Source organism: Agelaius tricolor, unplaced genomic scaffold (assembly GCF_023055355.1).
Source record: "Agelaius tricolor isolate 1412-34295 unplaced genomic scaffold, bAgeTri1.0.p SCAF_5, whole genome shotgun sequence".
NCBI classification, from domain to species: Eukaryota; Metazoa; Chordata; class Aves; order Passeriformes; family Icteridae; genus Agelaius; species Agelaius tricolor.
Genome location: NW_027269265.1, coordinates 33793571 through 33809931, shown reverse-complemented (window position 1 = coordinate 33809931; position 16361 = coordinate 33793571). Strand labels below are relative to the sequence as shown.

Genomic DNA, 16361 nt, shown 5'->3' with positions numbered 1-16361 from the left:
TGATCATCAAACTTTTCTTTTCAGACTAGTTCACATGGTACCCTTTTGAGATAACTCCTGTCACATCTCTTGGAAGAGATGGTCTCTCCCCTGTCAGTGCCCCACATGCCCATTGTTCAGAGCATGGGCTTACAGATTGCAACCACAAAAAATGTGTTGTCATCTGTTGTGGTGAAATCAATTTCTCTCACATGAGAGATACTTTTGTCTTTACTAGTTGAAGTCAGAAGGTGCTTTCAAAAAAGAGTTTTGTTTAGCCTGCATAGTACTGGCTGTATTGTACTTTGGGCCTCAGTCTGTCCTGCACTTCAGACTCGGATTATTATTCCAGTGGTGGTGCATGGTATCCCTAATTACAGAGTGGCTGTGATTTTATTTTTGAGATGGCTGCAATGGTGCTTCTGCCAGAGGCTCTCAAGCAGTGGGAGTTTTGGGGCTGTGCTAGACAGTAGTGTCACTAAGTAATGGTTACCTGTATCCTTTCTAGGACCTGCACTTCTACTGGGTGATATTATCCTCATTCAGAAAGTATTTACTCTTCCATGTATGTGATGGGGGAGGAAAGGTGGGATGATCACAGGAAAAGGAGGTCTGCTTAGCAGTTAGTCAGTGAGAATGGAGGCAGCAAGACAGACACTACTGGGATGTGATTTATGTGCCTGAGGAGCTCAGCAGGCTCTCCTTCAGTGTCTAAGAGTTGCTGGGGATGGAGTAGATCAGAGTGGTTGAAGAATGGTTCTGTTTTTCTCTCAAGCACCTCTCTAGGGACAAGATAATCTGGAATGCTGTTCTCTGTTCTCCTTCATAATAATATGTGCTATCTAATATCACTGGAAGTCTTCAGCAATCTGAGCACTTAGCATGCTTAAAAATCGCTTTCAAGGTATTCTAAACCAAACAGAAAATGAGGAGCCTCTCCAGAGCATCAGATGTGCTGGAGCTGTGAAATGACTGTCTCAGATTCCCTCTGCTACAGAAACATCCTGCATCTTCTTTGGGTTTTTAGAGATGCAAATGCTTGTGCTCCACAAGGACATGGATGGAGAGATGAGAACTTGATGAGCGTTTGTCATGGTACTTAACAGCACTGATTTGGTTGCGAATTGTTGTTTGGTTTGTGGGAAGATTACTGACTGCCTTTTTTTTCCCCCCTTTCCTTTTTTGTGTTTTAGACATTTACAGCATGGTGTAATTCTCACCTCCGCAAGGCTGGGACACAGATTGAGAACATAGAGGAAGATTTCAGGGATGGTCTTAAACTCATGTTACTTCTGGAAGTCATTTCAGGTGAGAGAGGTTCTGTGTGGTGCTGCCCGTGCAGGATGCTGATTGCAAGGGCTGTGATGCTGCAGTTTTTGCTGAAATGGAAGAACAGCTGCTTCCTGATTCGGAACAAATTTCTCCCTAACAAATATATGTCTCCAGCACTGGCCATTTTGGAATGTACTCCAAAGCTCATGGCCTGTGCAGGCTGCCTATTGCATTCCTGCTCTGGCTTCTTGGCTTTTCTCTGCCTGTCAGGAATGCACAGCCTCCTGTGAAGATCCAGGCAGTGGCTCTTACTGCTTGGCAGGGCTGATGAAGCAGCTCTGAGAAGTGTGGGAATGCTGCACTAGGAAATCATGGCAGTGGGAGTATGATAGAAGTTACTGGAAGAAGGGAGTCAAACCAGTAAATCTTCTGTGTCATTCAGTTTCAGCCATGACTCAAGTTTTTCCATTCTAGTTTCAATCTGATCTTAATGCTCAAACCTTCATGGAGAAAAAAATCCCTCTGAAATAAAAGCAGTGGCATGAACAAGTTAGGTCAGATTTGTTTTTATTCTGTGTCACAATTGTCCCACTACTAGACAGATATCTCTCAGGGATTATTTCATGTAAGCAGTAATCCCTTTTGATGTGCTCATGAAATAAATACTTTACTAAAGTGTTGTAGGAGGGATTGAAGGAGGGCAAGACTGTGTTTATCAAACTGGGATTGTTCACCCCAGCTCACAGACTTTGTTTTGATGGCTTTTGAGCCAGTTACAGCAATCCAGTGACTTGAATTCCTGACCTTGGTATATTTTTCAATTAAAGGGCCATGATAGTAGCACTCAGACAGCTTGTCCTATGTTCATTTTCTTTCCTTACCTTCCCTTTTTCCATTTTATGTAAAGATTCTGTCTGTTTATTGGCAGTGTTTTTCAAGAAGTTATGAATATAGAATGAAATCTCAGGGAGTTTGCCCATGCTGGTGGTTTGGAGGGATCTGAGTTTGAAACACTATCAAAACTTTGCAGTGTGCACATTGTTTCTGCAGTGCATGTAAGAAATGAGGTAGCAGAGTCCTGTTAGTGTATTTTCTGTATTCATGTTCCCTCAGAGAGGACCCTGGGGCAGATGGGCCTTGATGGCTGAGCTTCTAATGGCTGGCTGGGTTGGAAGATAGGGAAGAGAAGGATGTGTAGGAGAAGGCTGATGAGGCTTGGTGCTAAAGCAGGGATCTTGTATCTCATGCTGCTTCATTTCCTTGCATCATCTCCCACTCTTCCTCTGCTGTTGTCCCTTTGGTAGCTCACTGGCATGTCCTGTCAGATCCACCTCTATTTGAGAAGAAGTCAGGGGCTTCCAATTGCAGTGTCACAGGCATGGCATGTCCCTGTCCCAGTGCAGAGTGGCTCTGTGCCTGCAGCTGCATGACCAGGGGGCACAGGTGTGGGGGACAGCTGGGAACTGCATCCCACCAGAGGCCATGGTCCTTCACACTCTTAAGACTGAGCATCCTCTCCCTAGAAGCAGCAGAAGCTACAGTACAGCTCCCCTAAGTACAGTGGCAAAAAAAGAGAAACATAGCACATATTTTCCTCATTTCACTTCCATCATTGCAGTTCCCTTATCCATTGTGAGCCCCAGTGCTCATGCAGAGCCTCTTTCCAGCTACCAGCTCCTCTAGCAACCCCTTCAGTCCATAGCTGGGGCAGTAGCAGCCCATATGGGGAGCAGTGTATGAGGGTCAGGAGTCTCCTGATGTTTGGCAAGAGCTCACCTGTATTTTTTTGCCATGGCCACTCATCATCTGCTAAAATGGTGAGTCTCTGGGTGGCTGGTAGCCCTCCAGTTCCAGCTTCTGGCCTTTCCTTTCAGCTCTTGGCTCACGCTTTCCTCTTCACATATTTTGGGGGACTGCAGAGCTGCTGATGGGAATTTGGCATGGGCAGGGTTTCTCTGTGTCAGGCTGATCTCCTCTAACCCAGAGTAGGAAGCTGTAAGAGCTTTCAGCCATGAGAGTGCTGGGTCAGCTTGGCTGAGAGCCATGTGGAGCTGGGTGCCTCCTCCACCTGGCTGGGAGCACTATCTCCCTCCCTCTGGCCCTGCTGCAGGGTGCCTGCTGCTGCTGCACTCTGCCATGGCTGGAGGGATGGAGCCCGCATCAGGGAAGCTTCCTGAGACCCTGGGGTGGAAGAGGGACTGCCACTGGGACTGTGGGAAACCTGTTTCAGGGAGGGAGACCCTCACAGGTGTCCTTGGGAACACATTGGTGCCAGGCATCTGGGGCAAGTAGGAAGCAGTTTTCCCATCCAGTGCAGTTTCCTGAAGTATGGGAAGCAATGATGGTCTGCAAGAGGAGAGTGCTTCAGTTTTACTCAGTGTGGTACCTTCTGGTGGTGAGCTGTGCTGCTGACAGGTCCCCTTTCAGCCCCACAAGAGCCCCTTGTTCCCAGTCACTGTACAGCAGGGGAAGTTCCATGGACTGTCCTGGGACTTCTTCATTGCAGGTCCTCTCTGATTGGCCTCTGTGGTTGGAAGTAACAGCTGCAACCTCCTGCCCCAAAGGATACACTTTCATTTTTCACCATATATGTTTCCTTCCCCTGACAAAGCCGTTTTAAAAATAATACAAGACTGAAAAAGGCTGAACTTACATTTAGTACTTCTAAAATAAAGTTGTAAGGTGCTTTTTTCCTCATTCAAACAGGCAGAGTCACTAACTGAAATTTTTCCTAAACAAATTTGCAGGGAGCAACTTCTATACCATCACATCCTTGCATTACTTGGCTTTTACAGCACAGCCTTGGGCTGCTACATGAGAATCAGAGAATGGAAGCAAGTAGTAGACCATTTTCCTTTTGTCAGCTAGGAGAAGTACTGAGAAATAAAGCCAGTGATGCCAGTGGCTCAAAGTAGAACATTTCTAGCAGGCTTCCTTCTAACAGCCCACATCATTAATAATGTATGGCATGGAACCAGATGATGCTTTTTTCTGGAAATCTAAGTCTCTAATGAAGTCCAAGTCTGAAGGAAATGGTCATTGGGTTTTGAAAGCTAAAAAAGTTCACAGAGAAAGGATTAGAATCTGAGAGAGGTTTGCCATCACCATCAGTGACTTGAGGATCTCATGGCTGTCAGGGGGAACAATCCTGCTCTCCCCAGCCCCAGGGAGAGCAGGTCAGATGCTCTCCACTGCACTGGCATTGCACATGGGCCACGAGGTGAATTGGATCAGCTTGCTATCCCAGCTGAAACCTAATCACTTGTCTTTATTTTTCTTTTTGCAAGGCTAGTTTACAGTCACATTGAACTGAAGGAAGTGGCTGGGTTTTAGCTGGCTCAACCCATTTGTTGACATTTGGCTGCGTAAGACTGCTGAAGTCTATTGTAAAATTACACATAAAAATGTCATTGTGAAACTGTAGCAAATAACTGTCACAAAAATGCTTCAGCTTTTTCAGAATGACTAGCATTATCTAAGTGGAAAAATAAAGCAGTGTACTGTGGCATGTACTTGAGGTTCCATTAAAGCAAAAGAGTTGGGGTTTTCTTTTAATCCTAGGAAGGAGGCAGTACCATAAAATACATCTTTTTACTTAAATTGTCAGACATCAGTGTTTTCTTTTAAAAATGAATCTAGTTTTATCCTTCAGTGTGAGAGGTAATGGCACCAGTTTACAGTAACCCTGAAACACTTGTAAAGGATTGTAATTTCCAGACATTTTTCCTTTAGAGGGCATGGTTGTGGAGATACTATTCTCTTCTCTGTTTTAGCTTTTCCTCACACCTGTGTTAGGAAACAAGCCAAGTACTTTTCTTTCTCATACTTCAAATAAAGTGTTTGAGTCAGCTTACATTGACTTAAAAATTCAGTTCAAGATATAGCAGGAGACTTTTGGAACTGAATAGGTCAAGTGACTTGCCTGGACTTGCCTATTTGATCTCCTTTTAATTACACCTTTTTTAAGTACAAAACCAGCTTGGGTTTTCTTTTGATTGTTTTTGTATTCTGGAGCTTGTGATCTGGAAGTGGATGTTCTCTTCACTTCTAATGTTGTCATATACAGGTGGTTCCTGAAATCCCATCTAATTATATTCCTGTTAGAGGTTTCTTTGGAAGGTCCACCTGTCCAAGCTTTAATTTGCTTACTCTGAGTGTTTGGGTTATTGTAGTAAAAGCAGACTGTAGTTACAAGCAGCCCTATCAAGAAGGGCAGGACTGCACTTTATGTGCCTCTTTCAAATAAGTAAGGTTGGAAAGTGCTTTTCCAAAACTACCAGCTTTGTTGCAGTCAGGAGCTGGGTGTTATCCTAAGACTGATTTCTATCAGAGATTAACCTGTTCTAGGCTGCTTCCTTCTTTGTGCCTCAGTATAAACATTTAAAATGCATCTGTGTAAAAGACCTAGTATAGAGTTAGAAATACATCAGACTTTATGGAAAGGAGCTGATGTGATAGTTATAAAACCACTTTGCCAAAGAAGTAATTTTATTTCCTGATTCAGGCAGTTTTGGCCATTCAATGGAGAAACTAGAGAGGTAGGAGATTTGAATCTTGGCTGGGGGAAAGAAAAGGCAAGGTACAAGATCTCCCTCATACCTGACTGTAGGTAGTTCCAAGGAGAGATTTCCTATGTAAGTTGGGTTTTGGAAATGCTGGAGGAGAGCTCCTCACCTGTCTTTGTAAGGGGGGGGAGAGTTTGTGCTCTTCCCAGGCCTCGTTATCTTGTGGCTAGAGGAGGTTGGTTCCATTGCCAAGCTCAATGGAGACTTAACAGATTTTTTCCTCTCTGGTGCAAAGGTCCTCTGAAAAGGACAGGTTGTCTGTTACTAACTTACCTGGGATGCATCAAAAAGATCTTTTACTGTCTGATTTTTTCTGGAGGTGCTTAAACGGTGAGTGTGGCTGTCCTGAAGGGATGCAGGGAAGTCTCTCTGCCAGGCTGAGCACTGGGAGCCACACCACAGGAAACATGCACCAGGGAAGAGCAGGTTCAGAACTGTTTTCTAATACTATTTTTTGCCTCTTTTCTTACTAGGAGAACGTCTGGCAAAGCCTGAAAGAGGCAAAATGCGAGTGCACAAAATATCCAATGTGAACAAGGCCTTGGATTTCATTGCCAGCAAAGGAGTCAAGCTAGTATCCATTGGAGCAGAAGGTAAAGGAACCGTCTGATTTTTCTGAGCCCAAGCTGTGCTTAGCCTTTGCCTTTCTTTCATAGCAGCATGTCATTTCCCTTCCCATTTCCTCTCCCTAGCCCTACTGTGTTCTTGTAGAATAAACAATTGAGTTAAAAATGGGATATACTAGGTTTTTACTCTGGATTTAAATCTGATCTTCACACCAGGCTGCCAAACCTGATTTCCATTTGGGATTATTGGTCAGGTCATCCTGCTTTTCTCCTGGCTCTCATGAGTTAAGGAAAACTTTGAGCAATGGCAGAAACAAATTATTTGAGATATTTCTTTCTCAAATGAAGAAAGCTCTGAATTGAAGCATAGCAGCCATTTGTATTTAGCTTGTTTCAGAGCTGCTCGAGAAGGATCTCTTGCTGGAGGACATTGCATGGGTCAAAGCCAAGTGCAATCCCCAGCATAGGACAAGGACCCCAGAGATTCCAATTTTCATGGCTTCCAGGCTTCTGGTTGTGCACCCTACATAGCTGGATGCTCTGGCTGGAAGCCTTTATCACTGTGTAGAGACCAGTGTGGGCAGCATCTGGGATGCCCTCAAGAACTTGCAGACCATGCAGAAACCAGGCAGCTGTGCAGGGTTTTTGTCTCTTTAGCAGTGGTGGTGGGTGTTTCACAGGTGTGTCACCCAAGTCTGAGAAGGGCTTACAGGTTTTCATGACACTTTTCTCTGTTCTGGATCTGTTTGTAAGTCCTTCCTATGGATTCAGGTTGTCATTGTTGCTGTGGAGATACTCTGCTTCTGAGATATTTCTAGGTTTGTCTTTATAGTGGCCATGGAAATTGAGGGAGGTTTGTTATCTCCACCTTGCAGATGGAAGTACTTGGTTTCTCTAGGGAAGCTCATGACACAGCCAGGAAATGAGCCCATGATACAGTTCTGGATGTGTATTCCTTCTTTGGGAGAGTCCTGGGGCTACATGGCTGAGCTCTGCCTGTTCTCAGCTTATGAGGTCAGTGCAGTCTTGGCACGCTGTCCCCAAGCATTCTCTTGGGGCATCTCCAAGACCTGTACCCATCCTATGGTTCATTTGTTCCATGTCAGATCAGGCAGATTACCTCAGCCACTGCAGGTGCTTATGTTTGCCTTACTAAAATCTTTACCTCAGCACACTGCTTTAACTTCATGGAGACTTTGGGATAACTTAGAACTAATGTCAGGGACATTGCAGATGCCTCTTCACTGTCTTTGGTATTAAAGAGCAAAATACAAGAGATCAATGGCTGAATTATAATGATATTTTGCATGCAAAACTTTCCTTCAGATTTCTCAGCTTTTTCAGCAGTAGCAACCTGAGGCTATTGTTGGCTGTGAATATTGTTTATGGAAAACAAAAACACATCTAAGGTCATTTTGTGCCCTTACAAAAAGACTGATGCATCCAGTGTCTGATACAATAGTCCATATCTGTATAGGACCCTTTTCAGACTAGAAAACTGGAAGCTGGATCTGGACCTAGATATGGTCTACCTTAAATAGCTCCTTAAAATTTTCCAGAGTATAGCTAACCCTATCTTTCTTTCTTTCTAAATTCCCCTTTTTTTCCCCTTTTGATTCTGTTCTCCATGGCACTAGTTTCTTTTCATCTTCTTCTGAGGGATTTATGTTTTTAATCTCCTGAGTCCTGTTCCTGAGTCAGCTGTGACTGCATCTCACAGCACTTAAAAGTCATTCGCAAGTCAAGTGATCTGTGACCAAAGATCATCAGGGCCCACTTATTCAGTATGGACTGACAGCAGTTCAGAAATAGGCTGTGAAGTGCCATTTTGTGACAGAAGTATGATCCATATCAATCTGAATAGGGATCTTGAACTCCCCTGCCAAATGTTTCCTGGCTTTCCTTTGTCCTGGTGCCTATGCAGCTATATCGACAATACATATGGCTTTCTTTAAACCACCAAAGGTGGCAAGGCACTGCAGTTTAGCCTAAGGTTAGTTCTGATTTTTATACAGAGTGCTTGGGCCTGTGCTGTGATGCCTCTCAGGCCATGTGAGTGTGGTCACAGCATGGACTTGCCTGCCCCAGTGCCTGCCCTTGCACACAGAGCGAGCCCAGGCCACTCTGCTTGTCACCAAGGAGCACAACCTGCTGCAGGGACTTCTGCCCAGCCTGTCAGCCCAGGGGCTTGCTGGGCAGTAAACTGCACATCAGCTATAAAAATGGAATTTACTTCAGACAGCACGGAAGTTTATTCTGTCCATGAAAGGGATTATGAACCTTTCTGAAGCATGAATTTTAGGGACTTTTTTGGGGGGTTTGGTTTTGCTTGTTTTAATCTAAATATTTTGTTAGCCAGAGTCCATAGAATCAAAGTATGTTGTGGCATACAGCAGATCTGTGTAATCTGGATCAAGGAAGACTTTAGCCAAATGGTTTTCATCTGCTTTTAAATCTCACTGTCATCTGACACCTCAGGATCCTTCTTTTGCTGTAATAGATTCCATATTCATGTCAAATGCTCCTGGGACATAACAAGCTGAATAGGTCAAGTATGTCACCCTAGGACTGGTTTATTTTTACCTTAAATCTGCATAGAAAGTTGCTGTTTTCTTAAACAGATCTTGCTTACTTCAACATGCAGATAACTTTGGATGAACTGACCCCTATTCTCACCTGCACAAGTAAAAGGAGAAATAAAGCTGAAGGATTTCAGTGATTGCAAAAGTCCCATCATAAAACACCTACTGAAGCACCAGGCAGTGCACGGATACATTTATTTCACTATTAAAAAAAGGGGAAGGTAGGGTCTCTCTATGTCAGTGAGTGAAGCATAGCATTTATTTGTCCCTATGTCCTGTCCACTCTGTTAGGGACTTGAAAGTTACACCCTCACTAACAATGCCAGCTGTCTGTCCTAAATCTGACAGGACCATCAGGAGCAACATGCTTTCTGAAGACAGGAGCATGGATAGTTGTCCTGCTGTATTTGGCTTTTGTTTGAAAAATGAAGTGCAGAGCAGCCTTTATGTTGTCACCATTGTTGTTGTAGGTCTCCAATTCCCAGATCATAATGCTATCCTGCCAATTGTTCATGCCCTGCAACTTCTTCTCTCCATGGGGTAACCAAAGGCTCTGCTCTCATGGGCAGCTCAGAAGTATCTAGGAGGGGATAACAGTTTCTGTATTGCTGATTCTGCTTCTAAATATCCATGGTAGGAAAGGAAGCGTAATAATTTTTGCATTTTTCAAAATGAGTTCATGCATTTAAAAGAGGTGGTGGCATTTCAAAAGGCATGTCTCTGTGGCCAGCCAGTACTGTAGTTCTTGCAGTGATAGGAGCTGGGTGGAAGCATATTCACTGGTGCAAGAAATTTCCTTCTAGTGGATGCAGATGCTTCATCAGCTTTAGCCAGCAATTGATCAACCCTCAAGTTGAATGTAAATCACATTGATAGCATGTGCTTGTGCTGCTGTTCCTTCAACAGCTGCTGGTGCTGAAGTGCACACAGTGCTTGCAGAGGCCCTGCCTAGAAAGAGCACTTGGAAAGCAGTCAGGCTTTTAGAAAATACTGTCTGATTCCAAGCTTTTTAATATGTGAACTGCTCTCACATTACTGAGTCTTCCTTATATCAGCAGGGACCAAGCATACTGTCTTTAATTAGACATTAGATTGTTCTGGCTTTATAGTGTTGTATTCAACTTTTTAACAATTCTTAGGGAGTTTCTTTTTCTTCATCACCAGGAAGCAGAAAGCTTCATGCAAACCTGTTTTGCAGCCATGTTTTTCGCTTTTGTTTCTTGGCCTATACTACTGTACTAGAAAGAGACTGGCACAGATGCAGGGTGGTGAATTCTGAAGGAAAAGGAGGTTGGCAGTAGGGAGTGCTGGGATGGAAGACCAAGTGAGTGAGGGTCAAAGAGCATAGAGTCTTTTGATCAGTCGGGTTGACTTTGTAACCAGGTTTCCAGAAGAAAATCCAGAAGATTTTTAGCACTAGGCCATTTTGTCAAGTCTATTTCAAAGAGCAACAACAACAACAACAAAACAAACAAGCAAACAAACAAACAAAAAAAAAAAAAAGAGGATTGTGTAGCTTGTTAAATGTGTATTCTGGGATGGATCACTCACAAATCTCACTGACTTCAGTATCTGCTTGGTACATGGTGGTACTGTGTAAAGTAAAATGACATGTAGAGATGAAGTAGTAGAAATATTCTGGATTTCCTCCACAACAGCTTTGTTTTGGTGCACTGCTAAAGAATATTCAGATATGGGAACAGGGAGCACATCTTTCTTTTTAAATGGGTTGTGCTGTGAAGAGGACTGGGAAAGAAGGGATGCTTCCACCTTAATTCCACCAGCTGACTTTATAAAACCAGAATTTTAGAATGTGACCAGAAGGTAGTGCTGAGTTCTTATGCGATGTTAGCGACTTTACACTGTTGGTTTTATATAAGTGTCTGGACCTTTATTTCCAATTTAAATCCATGGAGCAGTAATATTAATTACCTGTTTCAGCTCACTGATTGATTTATTACTATTCATGAAGCATTTTCAGCATTAAACTATTGTCATCAGATTTTAATCAAGACCATTAAAGAGCTCCATTTAGTTTCAGGTCTTAAATATATCTGAGAAGAGTCCTGCCAACTGTTGGGGGTTTTACAAGCACTGGATTTTTTGATTTTTGAAGATCCCCGTGATTATCAATCACTTTAACAAAACAAACAAGCTGAAAATACAGGTACTTTCTTGTATATTTTAGCTGCAGTATCTCAGGTATTTGTAAAAATAGCGAGGATTCTCCTTCAAGTTGATTGCAGTGCTTTACTGGAGGATTGAAGAATACAAAAAGTACAGAACTGAATACACTTGCCATTGTATGACATTTTCTTGCATCAGCCTAGCAGACAACCCCCTGACCTCAAAATGTCTGTAAAAAATTAATTTGCGTGAAAACCGTCAACAGGCAAACACAGTTTTTTCATGCCAGCAAAATAACTGTAGATTTTTTGTACTGAACTGAAAAGTTATTGGCTGTTTAATTCTGGGCAAACTGATGACCCAATAAGAGATCTTAGTGTACTCTGAAGTTTAGAAAGGAACCGAGACAGAGTTTTACTGCAGTAGAACAAGGCTGCATGTCTTGCTTTCTGTCTTCTGCATCTGTAAATCACTAATTCACATGTATGTCTAAGGACAGTAGAGCTTATAATTCTGATTTACACTGGAAGTTGCTTGACATGTATCTCTAAATCACAAGTTTTCAGGAATTTGGACACAATTTCTGAAAATCTGTTTCTGGGGTGTGTGCTGCTGGTCTGTTGGTTTTGAATACAAGAGGTTCACATTTTGAATTTTTTTCATAAGAAGAAAAGCATTTTTTAACAGCTTAAAAGGAAAGATTAAAATATTGTTACTTTTGTGGCACTATCCAGACAGGCATCAATTGCCTATACCACAAATTGTGCTTGCCCCAGAACCTAATTCCTGCTGGGCAGCTTTATGAAAGAAGTGGCATGGAGGAGTCTACAGTAGTACAAAAATGGTTTCTGACAGTCTTCTTGGGACTTGAATTATTCTACCTCCAAACATTTTCTTACTGAAAATACTCTTGTGACTTGTCATTTATTTGTGAAAGATCCTGCCATATAGGGACCTGTCAGAGAATGAGTAGGAGAAAACAGCTCAGCTGGTTTCACTATCCAAAAATGTGAAGGCTGTAAATTCTGTAACTGTGTGTGTGTCTATATATATCTGTGGAATTTTTGTAGATGTTGAGGATCAGTACTTGAGACCCATCTGCTCACTGTTTGGCTCTAGTCCATACATGATGGAAGCTTCTTTCTGGGCCACCATTGCCCCAAGCACTTGTTGTTCTCAGGACCTTGATCCTTCATCCTAAACAGATCATAGCTCACACACGCAAACAGTTGCCTTGTAAAACCTCCAAGTTGTTGACCCTTGCTCATTTATGCTGTGGAATCTAATGAGCAGTAAAGCACAGTCTGCTCACAGTCGTGGTTTATGTTATGTTCTGTGCTTATTGGTCAGCATGAGTTCTTGGTTCTTCTTCCACCAGCATGTGTGGACATTGAGAAATTGTCCTTTTGCAATTACATGACTGAAAAAAGTCCTGTACAGGAAGTGTGATGTATTTAGGCTTGTTTGAAATTAAAATGTTTATGGTGTATGGTTTTCTTGGTTGTATCTTGTTCACAGGACAAAACCAGCTGTCAGAGCTCATCTGCTCTGGGAATTGTCACTGGTTCTTCTGGCCTATTTATGCTGGGGCAGTTCTGTAGGTGACTTGGAGTAGATATGGGATAAGAGAAGTAAGGCTTTTCCTTTTCCCAGCTTGGCTTCTCTGACTTCTAAGTAGTAATAATTATACCTGAGGAAGGTGCTTTTAGGCCTGTGTGGGGAATTACACTGATCTAAATCAGTGCTTATTCCCAATCTTTAGGATCATCTGTGTCTGTTTTGCTCTCAGCATTGTACTGCAAATCTGATTACGGGGTACTGTACCTATCAGCAGAGCATCTGGGAAGGCAGGGAAAAACAGTTTTTAGCAGGAATTCCGTTCCTTCCATCTGCAAAAGGGAATGTTCCCCAATGCTCCTGTTTTACAAGGATTTGCAGTTGAAACTTTATGTCTATTTCTTATCTTTCTACCTTTTTTTTCCCCCTACAGAAATCGTGGATGGCAATGTTAAAATGACCCTTGGAATGATTTGGACCATCATCCTTCGTTTTGCCATTCAGGATATCTCAGTTGAAGGTAAATTTTAGTTCTTTCCTGACACTGTTCAGTAATGGACAACTGGAGTAACTAAATGGCATTGCCACTTAAATGGCCCAAAATGCCCTCTTAAGTAAGTCACTGAAGGATCCTTGGGAGCTACCCTTCCCAAGCTGCCCTGACATCTCATGAACATTTATGGCCAAGCTCAAGCACACTGAGATGAGTTTTTCAGATGCTTCTCCTACAAGAGATTTCAAGGGTAGCTCAAAAGGATGACTAAGCCTGAAAATAAACTTATCACTTAAGAGTCCTGCAAGACTCTCTAGTTCCAAAAAGCTATCTCCTTATTACTGAACTTCATTAAGAAGATAATAGTAACAAAACTATCCTAGTAGACTTTTCCAAACAAGAAATTCTCTGACAAGTGAAGTTTAATAAAGCACAATTTAGTGCAGTCTCTATCAAAGAGGATTTGGTGACGGCTTTCTAGCATATGCTCCAGAGACTCCTGTTTTCTAAGAAAATTAGTTAATTGACGTGTTTTCTTTCTTTCTTTCCCTAGAAACATCTGCTAAAGAAGGACTTTTGTTATGGTGTCAGAGGAAGACAGCCCCCTACAAAAATGTAAACATCCAGAACTTCCATATCAGGTGAGTTACAGGCAAGAACTTAGCTTTACACTCTGTGTTATTTTCCTATGTCTGTCAGTATGTTCAACAATATTCCTGGCAGACCTCCCATGGCAATGCACATGCACATTACACAAATAACAATGTGGTCCAGAGAGATGCCTAGGAAGCTGAAGGCAGAGGTTCTAAGAGGATCCAGGTACCTCATTCAGGTTACAGTTGCTCCTTTCATAAAGTTCTTCAGGGCATTAAGTCCTCCAAGAGCAGCATTTGTGGCATGGGCTAAACAAGAGAGCTTTTGCTCTGTGAAGACTCAGAATGCTTTAGCAGCCATGACAAAAGGACTGCCTCCTAACTTCTGTAGTATGGCAGAGCTGGGAAGGAAGAAGTGGTTCTCTTGCTCTGCTTTTCATATTTCCAAGCTGGCAGATGTTCCAGTGAAGATTCTACATAATAGTGTTTTCTCCAGCACATCTTGGAGCCTTGTATGAGCCATACAAAGTAAAGCACTTCTAAGCTTAACTGCCATCAGTGCAGCTGGCTGGGGACATCTGCCTTTTCCCTAAGGAATGTCCTTGTTCCTCCTTTATGGCTTGGGTCTACACCTTTTTTCAACCTCGAGCTCGTGTGCTGCACAGGACACGCACAGAGGGTTCAGCACAGAGAACTGCCAAAAACAGGGTCCCAAGGTCCTCAATGGGCAAGTCGTAATCACAACAGATTTTTGTAGGGGTTGAAGGGAATCTTCATTGCAGTCTCATGCACGTACAAGATACCTCTCATTCCCAGCACTTACAGAAGCACTCTTAGTTGGAAACTAAACCAGAATTAGTTGTCTCACTGCCTTGGTGCCTTCCCTCATGCTCACCACTGTGTGTCTCCGTGGCTGAGCAATGTTCATTGTTCTCTCTTGTGTTTCTCTCATAGTTGGAAGGATGGCCTTGGTTTCTGTGCTTTAATTCATAGACACCGTCCAGAGCTCATCGACTACGGCAAGCTACGAAAGGTACAAATCCATTTGTCTATCAGACCAGATGCTTGGCACCTTAGAAGTAAAGAAGGAAAAGAATTAGCTTGATAAACATAATTGGAGAACTTCAGCACAAGCTGGCAGTTGCAGGACTGGGGGGAAAGGAAGGAGGGATGAATCAGTACATTCAGGCTTCTTGGTGAAGCGTGAACTTAATGAGCTTCCTGCTTGACTTTCCCTGCTTTCAGACTGCCTTGTATGAGGCACACGTGCCCCAGTCCCAGCTGATGAGCAAAAGCTGGCAAACTCAGTAACACCAAATGTGAGAATAGTTCTCTGCTAATGTCACAGACTAGTGAGTCAAATCAGGCTTAACATTTCTGTGGAGAGCTGGATAGAAACCAGTTATCTGGTGTTCAAAATGCTCATTGAGGGGTTTGTGTGCCCTCACTGGACACTGTCACATGCTTCCAGCTTAGCACTGAGTCATCTGCAGTGCTTCTGGGCTTCTCTTAGTATGTAGGTATCAGGTGCCAAAAAAGCATTTGTCAGAAAACTCAATTTTACTTAAATACTTGTTCTGGTAGCATGATACCAAGCTGCTCCAAATTTTACTCCCTGTGTGGTTTGGAGACAAGATTGCTGAATGGATGATTGCAATAACTGCTTAGTGGTTTATGCTGCTCCCAGTGTCTTGACCCAGCAGTGCAATAGAAGATCAAACTGGGTTCTTGTCCTACTGGCGTTCCTGAAGTCTGCTGAGATCCACTTTCACTGTATCTGTGCCCATGTCACCAAGAGCATAGTTCATGTACCATTGCTGGGGCTAACACAAAAAGCTTGTCCATCAGGTCTCCTGCTGGACTGTGTGTTTTAAGTGCATGTGTGCTTGGTGTTAGCTAGGGAAATAAACATCACCAGCAGACCTGGGCTCCTGGATCACCATGGAAATGGACAAAATGTAAATGACCTAATCAAATTAGCATCCCAGAGGCCATAAATTGTACAATGCCTGATCGACTTTTCAATAACCTTATAGATATTTACTGTCTTCCAGAGCAGTCAGTTTTTCTGATCAGTTTTAGTGTCTGGAGTCAGCACAGGGAGTAAGACTGTACCTGTTTACACAAACAGCAGCAAGAAGAAAAGGAATTATTAGAGTAACATTTCCGTGCCTAATGTTGGGAAAATAACGCAGCTAAGCAATGTGTGCCTGACAAACCCAGGCAGGTAAATGCTGCAGCACACTCTGTCACCGCCAAAGCCAAGCAAAAACAGAGTGAAGGAAAGTGAGTTATTTGTTGATATTGACTACAGGCTTTTTAGGGTGAAAAATAGTGTGATTGTTCTAGCCAAATTCCATGTACATGAGAGGGGATTTTTCCTATTTGGAGTAAGATTAAATGGAACCTGCATCTTTTGATCTCTGCTTGCTTTTGATTCCATCCTTCATCTGGTTCCCTCCGTCCTTCTGAAGTCTTCTCACACTCTCTGTATCATTTTTATTGTTGTTCTGCCTCAGTTACTCTAAAGAGGTGAGATTAAATGTATGTTGGAGAACTCTACAACAGCTGAAATCTTGAGCAAATAGCTGGGAGGAACTTAAGAGCCTAGTCCTTAGCTATGGCAG

General features: G+C 42.8%; 1 protein-coding gene across 6 annotated transcripts in view; it reads left to right on the top strand.

Annotated features, from left to right (window-relative positions):
• ACTN1 (actinin alpha 1) overlaps nucleotides 1-16361 on the top strand; it is an 86106-nt gene that overhangs the window by 39410 nt on the left and 30335 nt on the right. For all 6 annotated transcript variants that reach the window (XM_071427130.1, XM_071427128.1, XM_071427131.1 and 3 more), the window contains 5 exons: nucleotides 1173-1287; nucleotides 6290-6409; nucleotides 13082-13168; nucleotides 13695-13782; nucleotides 14689-14767. In XM_071427130.1, the coding sequence (XP_071283231.1) occupies nucleotides 1173-1287; nucleotides 6290-6409; nucleotides 13082-13168; nucleotides 13695-13782; nucleotides 14689-14767 (489 nt within the window). The remainder of the gene's footprint in view (nucleotides 1-1172; nucleotides 1288-6289; nucleotides 6410-13081; nucleotides 13169-13694; nucleotides 13783-14688; nucleotides 14768-16361) is intronic.